This window comes from Heliangelus exortis, chromosome 5, assembly GCF_036169615.1.
Source record: "Heliangelus exortis chromosome 5, bHelExo1.hap1, whole genome shotgun sequence".
NCBI lineage: Eukaryota > Metazoa > Chordata > Aves > Apodiformes > Trochilidae > Heliangelus > Heliangelus exortis.
The window spans coordinates 41,491,954-41,504,129 of record NC_092426.1 but is presented as its reverse complement, the minus strand read 5'-3'; the positions used below and the strand labels follow the sequence as shown (position 1 = coordinate 41,504,129).

Below are 12,176 nucleotides of genomic sequence, written 5' to 3'. Positions count from 1 at the left end.
TCTGCTTCCAGTTTCTTCTAATTTTTATTTTTATGTTTTTTTTTTTTATGGTTTTTTTTTTTTTCCTCAAGGCAAAAAACGTGATTATCGTAGCCTGGGCTGGCCAAGTCCTGATGAGTGCCTGAAACTCCGCAGGGTGGAGCTCACAACTGTGGCCAGCACGTGGCTTGCTGTGTCTGCTAAAAACATTGAGTAAGTATCTGGTGTGTTACCTTGAAATCAGCTAAACACACAAAGCAAGTCAGCTACGTGGCCTTCAGAGTGCAGACGTTACAGATTTTAGTATTATTTTAAATTAAGGAAGAACTGCCAGGATTTCAAAGAAGTCTGGGAATATTCTGTGGTGTTTCATCAACAGACTTGCAAATAAATGTGCCCACAAATAAATGTGCCCACCAAGGTGCAGTTCCTTTTGCTTCTTGAGATACTCACCTGAGGTTCTGCTGTCTTCTGGGCAGTTTGCACTGACCAGAGAGCTTAATAATCCCTCTTGTGTTTCCTTCTCCTGATTCAGCTTCTTTTCTGACCTTTGCAGCATTACAGAACACATTGATTTTGCCACCCAGCTGCAGGAACCAGCCATGGAGCCCCTGTGTAACCCCAGCCTGCCAGCCAGCATGCACACTTTGGATCACCTGCAGGGGGTCTCTGGTCGGGCCAGCTTGCATTACACTGGAGAAAGTCAGCTGAAAGAGGTATGGCAGGCCTGAAAGCTGGCACACAAAAACGCCTGGAACGTGGCAATTCAAGGTGCATTTTAGCTCAGTGCTCTGTCACCTTCAGTAGTGAATGCCTGGGTAAAAGGGTAAGAGCAATGCAAGCTGAAAGCTGTATTTTACCAGCATGTTTTCCCAGCCACCTATGATCTGGCCTGAGGAAAATCATAGAGCACTGTCAGTATCTTTGTATTTATAGCTCTTGTCTGACTTCTATGCATCAACTTCTGTCATTCATGGCATTTAGTGCCATGGGGTTATAACCCTGTGTGATGATACAACTGGTATTAACTCAAGGCAAAGAGTGGTGTTCAGGTTGAACAGGTTACAGCGTTTGGAAAAGGCTGGGGGGAAAAAAAAAAAAAGATCAAACAAGTGAAGGACATCTTTTACCAGGTTCTAGCATGTAAGCATCTTATCCTTCCTCTCCCACAGGTGTTACAGAACCTTGGCAAAGACCAGTACTCACCACAGTCACTGGAACAAGTTGGTACTAGAATAGCCAAAGCTTTGGAAAAGGTATGTGGAAATAGGAGCAGTGGGAATTCTGGCTTACTGCTCCTGACTCCCACAGTGGCTGATCCAATGCTGAGCCATTTGTCTGCAATCCCAGACAAGGAGGAATGTGTGTGTAGTAGGGGGTTGTCCCTACTCAGCATCTGTAATGCCCTCAGAGGTATTTTGTTGAACTGTGTCCTGTACATACTCTGTCAAGTGTCTTGCATATCCCTCAGCTTCTCAAATCTCCCAGTGTTCCCAGCCCTGCAGGGAGCAGTATTGCAGGATATTGATATATATTCAACTATTTTGGGGAAGTTGCTACACAAAGTCTGAGGGCAATCAAGAGACTTTACAGCCTTGGGCCAGCTGGTTAAGGAATGAGGAGCACAAGCTGTTTTCTTCTGTCTCTCCAGTGGTAGGAAATGATGAGGAACAGGAAGAGCCACTTCTTGTGTCTGAGTCCACAGAATTCAAACAAATTTTCCTTTCTAACACATGACAAGGGAGTCACAGCCAGCTAGAGGAACCAAACTTAACCAGCTAGGATTGTCAGGCTGCTGCTCTGAGCTGCATCCCAGAGCATCCTTTCTCTTTCTGATGGCTACAGAGAGCCTACCAGTCCAGTCTGCTGACTTAGCTAAGTATTTTGCTTCCTGTTGGGAAATATCTACCTGGGCTGTAATATGTGCTGGGTTTCAACATCAGACAAGTGGTTAGGAGCTGTTTTGGCTGCTAAAATGGCAGCTAAAATAGCTTTTTAAGCTATTCACTTGCTGTTCCTTTCTTAAGAAAATGATGCTGCATTTGGAACTCGTGTTATGTTTGGCAGTCTCATTTACCTGGCTGTTGCATGCATGTTCTTAGATAGATAGGAAACCTCTTGCTGCTTTGAAATTGTTTAATGCTGTTTTTTAAGCCTGACTCAATTTACCAAATCAATTGGAAGAGTGAAAGACAGGAAGACTGTTCACAGGAGGTGTTGACATGACTTGTTTTGTTGGTTTTTTCCCCAGAATCAGACTTCCTGGGTCCTCTCCAGCATGGCAGCTCTTTACTGGAGAGTGAAAGGCCAAGGCAAGAAGGCCATTGACTGCTTAAGGCAAGCACTGCACTATGCCCCCCATCACATGAAGGTGGGTACAGATGTGACACTGCTCAAGCAATGCTTAGCTTGTCACTTAGGAGCTTTGTCACTGTGCCACAAAGGAGCCAGGGAGCTCAGCAATAGTTAAGGCCAGCATGGTGTGTGTTGAGTGTCTGATGTTTTAGATGTTAGGTATTTGTGGTGAACCTCAAGACATTCACCAACTGTTTGGTGCAGACTGTCTCTTTTTTAGAAATAATTAAAAAGACAACTGTGAAAGAGGTTCAGGGACTTTTTCCTGCAGTTCAGTAGTTTTGACACCTCTCTGGGCAATGCAGGTTTAAACTGTCTTGTGTCCTGTAAGACTTTGAATCTTTATCAGCCCTTGGACAAGTCTTCTGATCTTAAGATTTGGGACATCTGTTTTCTGGTTGTGCTTTTAAAGAGGGTAGGAGGAAGTGATACCTAAATGAAAAACTTAAAATGTATAAATTTAAAGTGTCTGGACTGTGAATCTAGTGCCTGACTTTGGGCAGCAGTTCTGTGCTTTACCTGAAGTGAGGCAATGCTTCAAACACAATCTTCTGCTCAGTGTTTCAGCTGACTAAGGTGCTTCCTACCCTTCACCTTGGCACTTGGTTTGCTGAGCATTCTAATGCCTGTTCCTCTACACCCAAGGTCCCCCTTGCAAACTGATAAATACAATATAGGCTGCTCCCTTAACACTGCACATTTCATTTGGGGACCTGAGCAGCAAATTCTGCAGCATTGCAAAATGTAGACTACTTTTTCAGTCTTGGTCTTTTCCATCTTAAATCCTTTTCTGAAAATCAAGAGGCAAAATGGTTTACACCTTCAGGCTGTGTCATTAGGAGGATTTAGCCATTAGCAGTAGAAATGCCTCAGCTCAGAAATCCCAACTTATGTCTCTGTGTCCCCTGTAATTCTGGGGCTTTGCCCTTCTCCTTTTAAAACAAGGTTGGAACCAAGCTCTAACACAATAAGGCCTTGCTTATTTTCCTGTCTTTATGTAACTGGGAATGGTTCCTAAGAACCTATTTCCTATTTGAGTTTATTCTCCTCTTTGGTTTTAGGAATTCCCTCTACTTCCTCTTGCCTTTCCTCATGTAAACAAAAGGTAATTTCTTTTCCTGAGGGCTTCTTTTGTGATTCCCACTTCCATAATATCTGCTTTGCAAACCTGAGGGAGAGATCCACCAAAGCTACTCCTTGCCTTGTGGAGGTCAAGGAGGCAGGGATCAAATACCTCCCAAATTTTTTATTGTCCTGTGGAGGGCACCTGAGCCTTGCCATTAAGCAGCATTTTGTCCTTTGAAGGCATGAAGCCCAGCTCCCTGAGTCTGTTATGGCTGTCAGGGCTCAATAGTTTTGTCAGTCAGACAAGGTCAAAGTCTGGAAATCCAGGAAATAAAAACCATACCATTAGGGACTAGCTGAGAAAATGTTATTTATAGCTGTTATCCAGTGTCATAAGGGAATTCTGTTGTAGAGGCAGGATAAAAACCTCTGCTTCAGTTGCACTAATGCTTAGACCCTTTTTTTTTTTCATTTCCCCCTTTATATTTATATTTTATATTCCTCCCTCTTTTACACAAGAGCTGAAGGAGGGTGGGCAAACCAACTGCTTGTCTTGTCTCTGAGAATGCCTCTTATCTGTGGGAGGAAAACTGGTGTAAGAGCATCTGAAAAATAGAGTTGCATATTGGGACAGCTGAAGTTAGTTGTTTTTTTTAGTTGTTTGTGCAACACTATTGGGAGCAGATGTGTTTATGTGGGGGGCTTTTTTGTTCATCATTCCTATCCAAATGCCCTTTTCTACTAAAGTAGAAAACTCATCACTTTCAAAATCACCAAGTGGGCAGCAACCAAGGGAGAGTCTGGTGTTTGTATTGCTGATCTGGAGCCAATTTCAATGGAAGGAACCTCAGAGCTGACCATTTTCTCTTCCCTTCCAGGATGTACCACTAATAAGCCTGGCAAACATCTTCCACAATGCCAAGCTCTGGAATGATGCCATCATTGTGGCCACCATGGCAGTGGAAATAGCCCCCCACTTTGTGGTCAATCATTTCACCCTGGCAAATGTCTACGTAGCAATGGTGAGTGTTGCTGTCACCTTGTCTTGGGTGGGCTCATTTTACTCCTGTTAGTCATGAAGTGTTAGAAAGCCAACATTTTAATTCTGACTTCAGGATGCTGCCTGCAAAGCTCTGCTAAAACAGCAGCAAACAATTGGTCATTTTGGTTGTATGGCTGAGCAGAGGATTTTTTGGTAATACTGACACATCAGTGATAAATTTGGGAAGTGATAGATTTCAGAAGATGTAATCTTCTGAAGAGCTGAGGTTAGGCCAGTAAGTAAAACCCAGTTTTTGGTGGACAAACACAAGGATACTTTGATTTCAGTATGGGGATTATCAATACCCAAAATAATTCACAGATTGAACTCAAATTTCTTCATCCTGTCTATATATTTTAATTTAAAACTTAGCTTTCAGTGCTTATCCTGAATACAAAATGTTAATTCCTTTTATCTGACAAGTTCTGTCTTGGTTGGTGTGTTAACAGGGCCAGTATATTAAAAAAGGCACCATTAAAATGAGACACAGTTGATCTACAAGTCTGTCTGAAGTATTTTCAGTTCCACCTCCTTAGGTATCCCTGGCAGTTTTCAGCACTTGTCACAGATTTGTCCTTAGTATTTTCCTCCTCCTTGAGGAGATCATGGAGGTAACAAGGCAAGCTGAGCAGGTTTATGGCTCTCAGGGTTGAGAAAGCTGAAACCCACAGTACCATCAAAGACAGAATGGAAACTGCATATCACTGCAAATGTAAATTATTACATCCAAAAAAAGGAAAAATGTGGTTATTGCTTTCCTTGCTGTGTCAGTGCTCCCACAAACACAGGGTTTTCTGTGTAACTCTTGTTAACCCTGTATTAAAATACAATCTTTTTTTAAAAAGCAAGGCCTTACAACTAACACTGAGCTAGTTAGTGGTTATAACGTGGCTAGAATGGACAAATAAAGTTATTGAGAAAATGAACTTGAGAGAATAAAAAGTGTTGAAAGTGACTGAAAAACCCAGGATGGTTTTGGGTCTTTTCCCCTCTTGTATTTCTTCTGATACCTTCTCAGATGTTGTCTTGCTTTCCTCGTTGATGAAGGAGCTGAGTGGCACAGACAATGAGTTTTCAACTGTGTAAAAATAGATGTAAATTCTACATGAATGCTTCTTGCTACCATTCTGGAGTCCAGCTTGAAATTATCCAATTATCCAGCTATTCTGTGCTCTTAAAGTTTCATCTGTTTGATTTTTTTTTTTTTTTTTTTTTTTTTTTTTTTTTTTTTTTTTTTTTTTTTACTGTGGGCAATCTTTTAAAAGTAATTTCAGGTTGTTTCTAAAAACGTTGACTTTATAGCAAAGTTGTTGTTTTTGCATTGCCCAATATTTAAAAGTTTTAATCTATGTAAATTCTGACTGAAATCTGGTGTTTAATGTTACTTTTACCACAAGATTGCAATACCTGCTATTAAAAGGAAAAGCCAAGAACATTGCTCAGTAATGCTCAGCAGTGATTTGACTCCTTTCCATGGAGTATGCAGAGCTGGGTCATTAGCCCAGGAATATAGAGTTATTTTGGAAAGAAGGGGCAAAAAAAAACCTCCTAAACCACAAGGATTGGTTGGGTTCCTCGCACACGTACCGTGCCCCTCAACTACTTAGGGTAGGAAAGGCACAGAAAATGTGTTTACCAGTTGGTTTTTTTTTTAGAATCTGACTCTTGTCAATTTATTTTTGGTTTTTTTACAGGAAGAGTTTGAAAAGGCAATGAAATGGTATGAGTCAACACTAAAACTTCAGCCGGAGTTTGCCCCAGCCAAGAACCGGATCCGCACCATTCAGTGTCATTTACTGCTGAAAAAAGAGCGGCGGGCTCCCTAGGGAGCAGCATCTTCCTCCTTTCCTAACAAAAACATTCATTATTCTCTCTTTTGCTTTTACATGTGCTAAGATAAATCGAGGAATCAACATTTTTAACGAGACTTAAAAAAGAGATGGGATTTGGATCAAGGTTTTTTTTTTGGTTGTTTTTTTTTTTTTTCTCAAATACGGGAGCGTCTTTGCCAAATCTGTTTCAGAGACCATAATTTTCAAACAGCCATGTAAATATTAAACTGAGAAACTTCCATGAGTCCACGACCCAGGCACTGTTACTTTTTCTGAGATTGGCATCAGCATCCAAACTAACTTGCTTCATGCCTTATTGATCTAAGTCAGTGGAAATGCAAAGCACACACCTGTACCAAATAGTAAGGGGAGATAATCAGCAGTTCATCCATGTGAAACTCATGCTTTGTCCACTCTTGTTCACTCCTTACCACATTACTTGCTTTTTTGGAAGGAGAGGGACAGGCTTTAAAAGGCTTATTAAAAAAAAAATGTTAGGAACATCAAGCATTCTTGGAATTGTCTATTTCTGTTGACAGATGAGGAGAAAAAGAGAAGGGAACAGCAGGACACTGAAGTCAAAGTGGGTTTTAATCTTATTTGCAGAAAAAAAAAATTTCACCGAGAATCCCAATAAGATGTTTTATATTTGTCTATATATTCATAGTCCCCTGCCTCCCTGAATGGTTGATTTACTAATTCTTTGTTCACTGTATTTTTAACCATTTCAGAATAAGGTGCAAGTTTATGCTCAACTCTGAGCCACGCTTTCAGCTGCCGAGGAGGTGGGAGGCAGTTCCAAGGTATCATCAGCAAATAAGCCAGGTGGAAGATTCCCAAATCAGTTCTCTCTTTGGTTGGTGGAGGACATGATTCTCCAGACATCATTGTTGAATCAACAAGGGCACATATTTGAAATAAAATGAATTGTTTATGAACAAAACCCAGCTTCTCCTCTAATCTTTGTCATGCGCCATTTGCAGGAGCCCAGGCTTGGGGAGCTGCAGCTTTTCCTCAAGAGCTGAGGGGCAGGAAAGTCTCCAGTGCTTCTGATCAGGCAATGATTTACTGCTTATCCGTGGGAAACTTCCTGCAGCTCTCTGCCTGACTCCTTTTCCATGGCAGAAAGGAAAAAAGGGAAAGTTAACTAAATCAGCTGTCTTCTGTGTAACCTACCCTCCAGCTTTCAGTGTTAAACAGAGTGCTTAGTGATTCTCTTTAAAGAAAACATCATTTATGAACTTACTTTTTTCCTTTTTTCTTTTTTCCTTTTTTTTCTTTTTTTGTACTTTTTTCTTTTTCCACTTCCAGTGCTGCAGATGAAGAGCAAGTGTGGCAGTGGTAGTAAATGTGATGTCAGTCAGATTTTTTTTTATTTTAATACCATAACTTTTAACTTCATAGCAGCATCCCTGAATATTTGTGTGTGTAATGGAAAAGAAGCAGTTCTAATGCATATTTTACCTCTGTTTTACCCCAAGTGATTTTCATTCATCTAAGAAGCCTGAAAGAGGTATGAGCAAGTGCTACTCTTGGGTAGATTTTTATTAAAAATGGGTGAAAGTATTAAATTTTTGTCAACAGAACCAACAGGATGTCACCCAAGGCTACTTGAGTGCTGGCTGTTATGAACTGGCAATGGGCACAGCTCTAGCTAGCTAAACTCTGCAAGAGGAAGATCCCTTTCTGGAAGGTCTGGTACATCACCACGAGGATCATGGACTGGGATAATGAGTTCCAGAGATTTCTCAAATAGAGGTGTGGGCTGGGAAACCAGTAAGGAAGGTACAAGTAAATGGAAAGGAGTTCCTTTTGAGGTAGAAAAAGAGTTTTCCTTGAACTAAAGCAATGCACAGAGAGGCTTCTTTCAGTCAGTTTTGTTAACTGGTCTGTTTTGCTTTGGTAGGGGTTGAAAAACACTGGGGAGTCATTAAAACACACCCAGTAAATCTTCCATTTAACGTGCTGGGTTTAAAATGCAATATACAAAATCCTCCCATCCACCTTACTGCTTGGTCTCTTTAATGTGTCGTGGCCACATCCAGGGATTGTCACACATCCTCAGCTCATTTCTCCTGTCTCACTGCTGATGGGGGATGCTGGGGCTGAAGTGAAGGGTAAGGCTGGTCCCCAGGAACCTAAAGCAGCAGCAAGATGTGGAGGACAGGTGGTTTTGACAAAAGATGGGATTAAAATAGGTCTTTTGTGGCTCAGCAAGGGTTATGCTCATAGACAGCACTGTCAGGCACTTAAAATTGCCATTAGTTCTCATGTCAGTTTACACCTGCCTTGCTGCAGTGGTTTATATTTTATTTATTTTATTTAGAAATGCAGCACCAACATGCAAAAGGCAGGAGCACTGAAGTCCTGCATGCATGGCCATGCTATGAATTGGCATTACCACCAAGGAAATTGGTGTTTCTCTTCTTGCTCTGCTTCCATTTCCAGGCACCTTGGGCCTCCTACATGGATTTTGAAACCTGTATGTATGACCATGTCAGCTTCTTCTGGATCCCGGTTACTTTAAGGGAATGTGTACTGCCATAATCTCAGCATATTTGTATGCACAGCTGTTAATTTGCTGTATGCTGAATCTGCCAAACCACTAATTTTAAAATAGTCCATGTTTCCCTCATGTTTTCAGAAATCTTAGGTTAATTTCTCAAGTTGTACTGCATAAACAGTACAAGAACCTGAATCAGGGCAATAAAAATCTCTACTCCAAACCATAAACTTGACCTGAGGCCAGCACCAGAGCATGGATCTTAATCACCCAGTTGGTTATGGATAGAGAATCCTGGAGAAAAAGGAAAACTCTCACCTCCTTTGCCTTCATCCCTCCTGTACCAGTGCAAGGAGTGGTGGTTGTGACTCCCTGGGCTGTGTCCAGGTGTCAGGAAAATTATGGTGATCCTGGGAAGAGAAGGGAACTTGGGCAGTGGAGTCAGTGAATTTTACTGAGAAGGGGAGCAGGAGGAGTTGGCTGTTTAGGGGTGACATTCCCCTTCCTTCCATTGAAGCTCTTTTAAAGTAAGCTAAACCAGTTGTCTAGACTCCATCCTCACTAAAGGGAAAAGATTGTTACCTTGGGAGGGTGCTCTGCCCTCCCTGTTGTAGAACAGGACAAGTTGCCTGCTTGAGCTGCCTCTTCCTTGCTACTGACTGGAGATCCCTGGGACCAACTCATCTGATTTAATTGTGGGACTTGGGAGCTCACTCCTTACTCTCTGGCTCTGTTAACTGTATCAATAAATCAGTCTAATTGAAGGATGGCATAATCACAGGTAAGTGGCAAAATTCTGTCTTAAAAAGTTGTTGGGTTTTTTTCCCCTCAGCTGTTTTCAGAGCACGCACAGAAATGAAGTGTGGGGCAAAAAAAGTCTCCATTTGTTAACCCCACAGCATCATTTTCCTGACATCCAGGAGCTTTGGAGACCCGAGAGCTACAGAAAGAGGCTCAGATATTTCTGTCTGTGGAGGGATGGGTTTGATTCACTGCTGGTGGCAGAGTTGTGCTGCTCAGGGCTGCACTGGTGCCATATGAAAGAAAACCTAAAAATATCATGTGGGCTCCCAATGTCACCTTCAGACTACAGCTCTGACAGTGCAGTGGAGGCTGGGGCTTCAATTTCCATCACCTGTGGATATCTTGCATCACCTGTGGTGGCTGGTTTTTGGGGTGTTGTTGTTGGGGTTTTTTTGTTTGGTTTGGTTTTTTTGGTTTTTTGGTTTTTTTTTACAGGTGGAAAACACTCATTAGAAAAGTTTTCTGACAGAGCTTACAACCTTCTTCCCCCTCTCTGGCTCTCCTCCCTTCCCTCTTACAGGAATTTTGTTTCTGTCTTTGTATGAGGAACACAGTGCCAGACTTTATGTATTTTACACTAATTTTCAGAATAATTGTGTGGAGACCCGTGAAGCAAGGAATAGGAAGGGTTTAACAGTCTCTACATCAGCACTGAAAGGGTGAAAATGCTTTAAAACTTCCCTTGGCTGTCAGAAAAATTGCAGCTCCTCTTCTCTCAGAGCTCCTGGGTGTTGTGTGGCAGGTTCAGGGTGGTCCTCTCCTCTCAAGCATCACTTAGGGATGTCCTTCTGGAGTGCTGGAGGTTGCCTTGATTTCTTTGAGGACCAGCTGGCCACATTTGGGTCAACAAGACTCTCTTAAGATAAATGCCCCCAAAGAGTAAGGACTGTCACTTGTGGGGCTGCTTTTACTGCTTGGTTTTTTGGTTTTTTTTCTATAAATTTGCTGAATCTTCTCAAGTTTGCCAGGGTGGATTTTACCTATGCAATTGCACATGGAAACACTGAGGCTCTGGAAGTTTTCCTACCAATTTGCAGTCTTCTTGCTGAAACCTGGTGGTTTGGTCATCTGTGAGAAGAGGGAGAAGTTCATCCTGCAAGTGACTCCCAGGAAATGGCAGGCAGGTGAGCTTAGAGGCAATTTATTTTTCCCTAGTATTCTTTTTAGGAAATCTGCACAAAGGTGATGCAAGCCCTATTCCATCAGTAGCATGTTTAGTAAGTGAAAGTCTGAATTAAGTAAAAGGGTTCCCACACTGAGCTTTTCTCCTTTTTGAGTATTGCAAAGCAGTGTTTTGATAAGGCTTGAAAAAAGCAGCCCCTCAAACTATTGCAAGTGGTGGATTTTTCTTTTTTTTTTTTTTAAACCAAATGATCTGCTTCTGGGTTCTAAAGCAAAAATTGTAATAACTGAGCTCAGTAGACCCAGAGGAGGTGCAGTGGCAGTGCCACAAAGGAACAGTTTCCAGTAGAGGTGAGCAGGAGCTTGTGGTGTTTATGGGCTAGGGGAGTTGTCTTAGGGCAGATGTTTAGATTTAAAATCATGGAATGGTTTGGGTTGGAAGGGACCTCCAAGCTCCCCCAGTGCCAACCCCTGCATGGGCAGGGACACCTCCCACCAGCCCAGGTTGCTCCAAGCCCCATCCAACCTGACCTGAGACACTGCCAGGGATGGGGCAGCCACAGCTTCCCTGGGAAACCTGGCACAGGGGCTCAGCACCCTCACACCGAAGAATTTCTTCCTTTTTAAAATTTTGTTGTTGAAGATTTTTGGGGTTTTTTTTTTTGGTTTTTTTTGTGGGGGGGGGGGGTTGTTTTTTTTTTGTTTGTTTGTTTGTTTGTTGGTTGGTTTTTTGTTTTTTTTTTTGGTTTTTTGGGGGTTTTTTTAGGGTTTTTTTTCTTGACTCCAGTTTCAGGCTTCTCCTTCCACATTCACTCCTTCAGAACCAGGTTATAACCAGTCCAGCAGAGTTCTTTGCATTTATTTGTGCCCATGATGTGCCAGGTTCCATTCTCTCCTCTGAAGTTTGCACAGCTCCAGCCACCAGCCCTCAGTAGAATTTCAGTGGTTACAGACTGGGTCTGTGAAGCTCGTTCCATGGCCAGGATGAGCTGTTCAGGCAAACCTTCTGGCCCCTGTCCTTCCCCAGGAACAGCACTGAAGGTTTTAAAACCCAATTAAAAATTATTTTAAAATCCATTCAGTTCTCTGAGCAGACAGCACTCTGTCCAATCAAGCAGCCACCATTTGGTACAATTTAATGGGAAACTTTTCAAGCTGAATTTTTGACTGTTCTGCTTTTTGATCTAAATCCACTCTTCTCTAATTGTCAACCTGCTCTGCCCTTCCACACCAACCCCTTCCTCCAGCCATCCCTCCCTTGGAATCTGGTCGTGTAATCCATCCTTTCCCCAATCCCTTTGTAAATCCATTGTAGGTGTTTTGGTGTCCATCACCACTGTGATCATCACTGTGTCCATCACCACCTGTGGCTGAGAATTCCAGAGGTAAGTTTAATTTCTGATGAATTACAAAATCACAGATTTACCTTTATTGGGAAAGACCTTCAAGATACCAGAGTCCAGCCATAACCCAG

General features: G+C 42.2%; 1 protein-coding gene across 1 annotated transcript in view; it reads left to right on the top strand.

Annotated features, from left to right (window-relative positions):
- TTC17 (tetratricopeptide repeat domain 17) overlaps window positions 1–7,216 on the top strand; it is a 46,432-nt gene extending 39,216 nt beyond the window's left edge. Inside the window, exons 20-25 of the mRNA XM_071744996.1 lie at window positions 72–192; window positions 536–695; window positions 1,152–1,235; window positions 2,231–2,350; window positions 4,278–4,421; window positions 6,136–7,216. Coding sequence (XP_071601097.1) covers window positions 72–192; window positions 536–695; window positions 1,152–1,235; window positions 2,231–2,350; window positions 4,278–4,421; window positions 6,136–6,267 — 761 coding nt within the window. The 3' untranslated portion in view covers window positions 6,268–7,216. The remainder of the gene's footprint in view (window positions 1–71; window positions 193–535; window positions 696–1,151; window positions 1,236–2,230; window positions 2,351–4,277; window positions 4,422–6,135) is intronic.
- Window positions 7,217–12,176: the final 4,960 nt, after the last annotated feature.